The 6,985-nt window shown below is 58.8% G+C and overlaps 1 protein-coding gene across 1 annotated transcript; it reads left to right on the top strand.

Annotated features, from left to right (window-relative positions):
- Positions 1-1,550: 1,550 nt before the first annotated feature.
- Positions 1,551-6,161, top strand: MNEG_8939 (hypothetical protein; the record flags this gene model as incomplete). Its single annotated transcript, XM_014042587.1, has 12 exons — positions 1,551-1,689; positions 1,908-2,090; positions 2,326-2,418; positions 2,875-3,014; positions 3,272-3,386; positions 3,683-3,822; positions 4,120-4,184; positions 4,414-4,531; positions 4,814-4,954; positions 5,152-5,229; positions 5,404-5,492; positions 5,690-6,161. The coding sequence occupies 12 exons, from the start codon at positions 1,551-1,553 to the stop codon at positions 6,159-6,161; spliced, it is 1,773 nt and encodes a 590-aa protein (XP_013898041.1).
- Between the last annotated feature and the right edge of the window lie 824 nt (positions 6,162-6,985).

The following is a 6,985-nucleotide window of genomic DNA, read 5'->3' as shown; positions in this document are numbered from 1 at the left end:
GGGGGGGGGGGGGGTGCGGGTCTGAGAGGAGGCTCCACGCGGATGGGCAGTCCCGCATTCACATATTTCACGTGGCATGCGCATACCATCAAGTTTCTATGGGGTATGTACAAGCGTACACAGACAATGGAAGCTGGACGGGTTCCTTGGCCTGGTTGGTTACACAGCAACGTTTGCGCTTGACGGCGGATCTCACCATCACATCCATCAATTGTCAGAGCCTGCCAACATGGATCAAGCCCTTGATAAGGGCCGCTGAACACAAAGCTGTTGGAATCCCGAGTTTTGCAACAGCACCACTTCCGCTGCCGCCTCCCCATGTCGCCTCTCCACTCATTAATCTGCTGGCGTGTTGGCAGCACAGCAGCGGCCTGCTCAAAGGTCACAGCGCCCGCAGTGCTCCTCAAGTGCGAATTTTAGCCTCAGTGGGGTATAGGGGCACTTGCAAGGGTGGGACTGTTTGTCAGAAGTAGCCGTTGCCTGCAAGCCCCATCAACACAATTCTGGACGTAATCGCTAATCAGACTTGTGATGTACCACCCTGCAATACTACCTTTGGTGCAGTCGACTGAGATGCGAGCAGCCGTCAAGCCCCCACAAATCCCTGGGCCACAGCCAATCATGTATCAATCCTTGTGGCGCCACACGGGCGGCGGCTGTTGGGGTGGCGCAGGTAAAGCCGTCGAGATGTGTGCCGGGATGATCTGAGATCATCATATAATACAACGCATTTTCACATCAATAGCGATCTTGCAGGGTGTGCCTGCAGGGTGTGCGCAGGGCGTGTGCCGACGTCTCGACGTGTGCCCAGGGCGTGTGCCGGTCACGCTGGTGTCACCCGGGCCGCCACAAGAGGTCCTATAGGCTGAAACATACTTGATTTACAATCTCGTGTCCTTGATCTCCGCGCGGTTTGTGCACCGTCATCGCATTTTCCCATTCAACGCTCTGTCGGTATTCGTGCGGGCCGCCACGAGATCTTCCCACAATGATAATTGTTGCCATAATTGCCATATTGGGCGCAGTCTCGGCTGAAGCCATCCAGGTGGCACAGCCGTTGGGCGTCCTGGCTGCCTCTACGCCCCCTGGCAGGGGCTTGCTGGTGAGGAAGGGTGCCAGGCGTGAATTCACTGCAATGGACTCTGCAGAGCTTTGGGGGGCGTAAATCACAGCCCATTGCTTGCAGAAAGAATATCATAAATGTACGCCCGTGCACACCCTTCGTTCCCGCATTTTCAGGCCCCCAAGTGCCAAGTGGCCGGGTGCCAAAAGTGCGTTGTCGGTGACCCCAGCAGGTGCAGTGTCTGCAAATCTAAGGCCTATCTGACAAACTCAACAGGCACTTGCGGTGAGCAGTCTTGAGGGTGCAGCAACGACCTTACACATGACCCCACTCGCATTTCTTGCAATTGCTGTATGTAGCAGGGACGCAGGCAGATCCAGGCTTCGTTGGTGCCCTTGGTCGCATTGCTGCTGTGCCTTGGCTGACTGCCTTGATGCGGTTGAAAAAACCCGTGCCTCCATGCCCCGACACCTCACCTCAAGATTGCATGCCCGGCCACTACATGAAGAAAACGAGCTGCACCCGCTGCCCCAAGAACCACGCAAGCCCGGGCGGCTCAAAGACAACCGCCTGCACCAAGTGCCTGGCCCCATTCACTGCCAACCCTGACCAGAGCGAGTGCATCGGTGAGCTGGCTGCCCGTCTGTAGAGTGGCAGATGGGCTTGATGTTGCTTGATGCTCATGACGCCGCCCATCAACTTCTGAGCGCTGTCCTTGGGCAAACAGCGACTGCCTGACGCCATGCACATGTTGCCGCCAAAAAGCCTCCGCCACGCTCGTCTGTGGGACCGCCAACCAACGACCAACCCGTCTCTGACACCCGCTCCGACGTACGCGCTGCAGACCGCCTGGCCTGGAGCCACTGGGGCGGTGACCTCAGCAACCGCCGCTGGAGCCAAGTTGAGAAAAAGCTGACGGTGGCAAAGGCCGGGAAGCTCAAGGTCAAGTGGGAGGCGGACGTTGCGGGCAGCACCAGCGCTACGCCCACCATTCACAACGGCTTCCTCTACGTGCCGGATTGGGAGGGTGCGGGGGCGGGATGCACAATGTAATTACTGGGTACAGCAAGGAGTCGGTGCCGGATGCGGGATGTGGGATGTGCGCACCTGATCTGCTGCTGGGGGTCAATTGCATAGTCAAGGCGCATGCTGCACACTTGGCGCACCACCGCCGTTTGCAGGCAAGCGGCCAGTTGCTTAGCAGGTATAGCTCTGGATTGCCAAGCAATCGGCACCATTCACAACCACATCTTCCCTCTCAGGCAACGTCTTCTGCCTGAAGGCTGCGACAGGGGAGGTTGTGTGGTCAAAGCAAGTCAAAGATTATATTAGCCAGCTTGGCGTTCCACTGCCGGGTGAGCAAGTGTCACCATTGATTGTAACAGGGGGGACAGGCTGCAAGATGTTGTGGTCATGTGAATAGAAGACAAGATGGCTGGCTGGCAAGGGGCAATGCTGCCACCCTTCCCACCCATCCGCCACCCAACCCCCACCTCACCCACGCCCCAGCAACTCTGTCAATACCAAAGAGCTTCAATGTTTAAGCTTGGGAGCTAACGCGAGTAGCTGCCCTCGTGTCGTGGACAGTGGCATCAGCCGCATTGCACGACACCTCCTCCCGCCAAGCACGTGCACGGCTGCAAACCCTGCCAAAACTGGCCACCCACCTTTCATCTGCCCCCTGAAGCCCCTCGCAGCGAGTGCAAGCAGTGGTCAGCGTCCATCTCGGCTCCCCATCACCATCACATACCAATCATGCGCCTGCCTCCGCGCCTTGACACCCAACCCACCCCTATTGTCCTTCCCTGCAGCCAACTTGGGTGTGTTCCCACTCATATCAAGGAACAGCCCTGTCATCTACAACAACGAGCTGGTGATCCTCGGCACCATGCAGGCAGTCTATGGGGGGTACGCCTTCTGGCTCGCGCTCCGCGCCTCGGACGGCGCCTTGGTGAGTGGCATGCGCAAGCAAGTCTAGGCGCGGCGTAACCCGGGGTGTGTTGTCCGACACATCTTGGTTGGGTGTTGGGCGCGAGCCCCGCCAAGCCAGAAAGCCCATGTCGGCACTCACAGACATGCCCGTGGGTGCATAAAACACACCTGACCAGAATTGAGCCACCTAAGTGGCGCAGCAGTGACGCCCAGAAGCGGTACTGTCTTGTCCCACCTCCGCCTTGCCTATCCCACCCATACGGTCACCCAAATCAGGTGTGGGGCAAGCAAGCTGACACCAACATTGCAGCAACCATCACGCAAAGCCCCACCCTGTACGAGGGCGTCATCTACACAGGAATCAGCAGCCTCGAGGAGAACGTCGCATCACGTGAGCCTTGACGGCTGGGCGGGGCGCCAAAGCTGCAGCGATGGGGCCGCGGCTTTGCTTGGGCATTGTGGGGGCGCAAGGTGGCCCCGCCAGGGCGCAGTACCTGCGGGGCCCACCATCCTTCAGAGCTTGCATGCTGCACGCCTGGGGCTGCATGCCCATGATGATGTCTGGCCCTGATGCACGGGCGATTATCGGCAACCCCGCCCTTGTTTGCTCTGCTGCGGCTTCTTGTTCGCGCCACACCTTCTCCCCTGCATCGTTCTTGCGTGTGTGTGCCGGCCCGCCGTTTGCAGGTCAAGCCCACGTATGCTGCTCGTTCCGAGGCAGCGCGGCGGCAGTGGATGCGCGGACCGGCGACCTCCTCTGGCAGACCTTCACCGCACCCGACATCGGCAGGGGCGCCAATGACAGCTGGGCGGGCGCCTCTATATGGGTAGGAGTGATTGCAATGGCCTGTTTAGCACTGAGCCAGTTGTGCGTCGCCCCCAATCATGCATGAGAGGCCCCGCATCGTGCTTGTACAAGAAGATTCTGGTTGACAAACACATGACCTGCGCAGCCGGCACGCTTGTTGCACATGTCTTCAAAGCAGGCAAAGCATAGACACCTCCAAGGTGACACGAGTTTTTGGCTCTTGCTGTCGGTCCTGAATTTGTCTGTTATCGCACGCTCACAATTGTCTTGTTGCTGCTGGCGTCGCATCCACCCCTACCACGCTGCTGCCGCTCAGGGCAGCTCACCTGTGGTGGACCGCCAGCGCGGGCAGATCATTGTCGCCACTGCGAACAATTACAGGTGCGCCCACGGCCGCCATGCGCCCCTGGGGGGGCCCCTGCCGGGTGAATGCTAGGCTCTGCGTGGTCGACCCAGCAAGCCTGGCTAGCAGCCTACATGCACACTGCTTGCACCGTCATTTGGATCACAAAATGTGAGAGTTGCCGCGGTTGGCATGGCGCCGTTGTATACCTTTCTGCCTCGGGCCCCGCTAATCATCAGCCTCCCTTTGCCGGGCGAAATCTCACAGGATGCCGCTTGACGTGGAGGCGTGTCTGCTGGCGCTGGGACCCCTGACAGTCGCCAACAGCCCGCAGCAGAAGGTCTGCATGCAGCTGTCGCGCGGGAACGAGAACCACCACAACTCGGTGCGCCCTATCTTATGGTCCTGCTGGCCCAGCCCTTTGCGCCCGTAGCAACAAAGGTGCATCCGATTTCCCACATGAAAATGATGCCCTGTGAAGAACACAAGCCAGTGCCGCAACCGAGCTCACGTGCTACTGCTCTGCCCCAAGTGAGGCTGCTGGCGCCTCTAGCTACAACCCTCAACCCAACAACTCAACCGCAACTATACTCAAATGCGATCTTGCATTTCAACTGCAGTTCTCCCGGGTCCCAAAATCATGCAACCATGCATTACTTGATCGCAGATCCTGGCCTTGGACATGAAGACTGGCGCTATCAAGTGGGCCACACCTGTTGATGGACCCGACGCTTGGAACGCCGCATGCCTTTCCAGCAACCCAGCTGTTCGCGACAATTGCCCTGCAGTCGAGGGCCCCGATTTCGCCGTGAGTGGAAGGTTGGGAACACACCAGCCCTCACACGCCTTGGGGGGTTTGTCGCCACTGTACGTGTTTCTGTTTTGCAGACACACGCTCAGCTGAGTCATGACCGCTTGCAGACATGCGCCTATGAACGCTCTGCGCGCACAGCCCGACCTTGCATGTCTGTAAGCACATACACACGCATGCACCAACACCCGCAGTTCGGCCAAGCCCCCATGCTGGTCACGCCCTGCAAGCCCGGCAAGGGCTGCAAGCAGCTGCTCATCGTTGGCCAGAAGGTGAGCATGTCATCCCCATGACACGATGCAACTTGCCTGCTTGTTGTCTGTCTGTCTGTATGTTTGTGCACATCATGCATCCCCCCTCCCCTTGCATTTCATCCCTGCACCCTCGTCTTTCTTGGGCCCCCAGACCCCCAACTGCCATTTTCTGCCTCACTACCATGTCCGCAGTCCGGCATTGTTTGGGCGCTGGACCCCAACGACGGCAGCATTGCCTGGAACCAACGCGCTGGCCCGGGAGGGCTCATCGGAGGGCTCATGTGAGAGGCGCAACAAAGCACACTCAGCAAGCCCTGCTTGACCCGTTATCATGTATATGCACTCGCGCATGCCGCCGCCAGCACAACCGATTATCGTGCTGATGACAGCCGGCACACACCTAGGTATGCTCGCGTACATCATCTCAACTCTGGATCCTGGGCTTAACATCGCGCGCGCCCCGCGCAACCTGCGGCAGGTGGGGCAGCGCCAGCGACAACAAGCTGGTGTACGTCAGCAACAACAACATGTACAACACAAAGGTCGACTTCCAGGGCGCCGACGCGTACCTGAAGCCCGTCCCGAACGTCAAGGGCGAAAAGGTCGCCCCGGCTTCCACCAACGGCGGCCTGTGCGTCGCGCTGGATGCGTGGGACGGCACAGTGCGCTGGACCTTCGCCAACCCGATGCTGGACCAGGCCGGCCGCAACGCCAAGAGCCTTGCAGCCATCACTGTGGCGAACGGGGTTTTGACGTATGCGAGCATGGACCCCACCGGGCGGCTGTTCATGTTGCGTGCAACTGATGGGAAGCTGCTGGGAAGCTATGATCTTGGTGCGAGCAGCGCGTGCGGGCCGTCCATCGTGGACGGCGTGCTCTACAGCGGCACGGGTTACACAAACTTTGCACTTGGAACGGCCGGAACCAAGGTCATCGCGCTCACCGTTTGAGTTTCACTGCTTGGGGGTCCAATCGCATGCGGATGCGGCGTCCTGCTATGTCATCCAACCGGTGGCGCTTCCTCATCAGCCTCTTGCTCCTCCCATCTGGCCTGTATGCGGACCAACACATTGCTGCGCATGGCCTGAAACTCCAGCCCCACATACTTGCAGCAGGCTCGCTGATGCTTCTGTGCAACTTCACTACGCACACAACATTTTGGTACTGCACACTTTTTGCGCACATAAAGACAACATTGTTGAGCACTGGCCCTGCCACTTGCTTGGACTTGGACTTTGAGGGCCTTTGGTGGGTGGGGGATATAATTCCGTTACACAGATTGCACTTGTGTTGCGGGCTGCGCTGTTGCAACTTCGGCTGTGGGGTCTTTCTGGCAATCATTGTCTTCCTCTTGGCCAAACATCTCATTCCATTACAGTGCCAAGGTGGAGGGCAGCCATGCAAGGAATTTGGTGGTGGTTTGCAGGAAGAAATTGTACATGGCAGCTTGTTTCGGACAATCTGTAGTACAGTAAATAGTGAAACTTGCACCTTGGGAATCTGTGGGAACCCTGCCCAATAATGATATGTTGGTCAGCTTGGTGTGAAAAGCTTTGCAACATCAGCACGCAGGTCAACACAGGGCAGCGGCCATTTCAAACACAAAGAGCGGGAAACACCAGCCGCTGCAGCATGTAAGGGGTAGCTCTGTCAACACACCCCCCTTTCGAAGGCGCGCCCCCGTTCCCCACAACACGCGACTTCCCAACGGATGCCAGCGTGCGGCGAGGCGCGGCGGCGCGGGCGCGGCGGCGCGGCGTGGGCGGCTCATGCA

Source organism: Monoraphidium neglectum, assembly GCF_000611645.1.
Source record: "Monoraphidium neglectum strain SAG 48.87 unplaced genomic scaffold scaffold01763, whole genome shotgun sequence".
Classification (NCBI taxonomy): Eukaryota; Viridiplantae; Chlorophyta; class Chlorophyceae; order Sphaeropleales; family Selenastraceae; genus Monoraphidium; species Monoraphidium neglectum.
The sequence above is the reverse complement of the archived record's forward strand: the minus strand, read 5'-3'. Positions and strand labels throughout refer to the sequence as shown.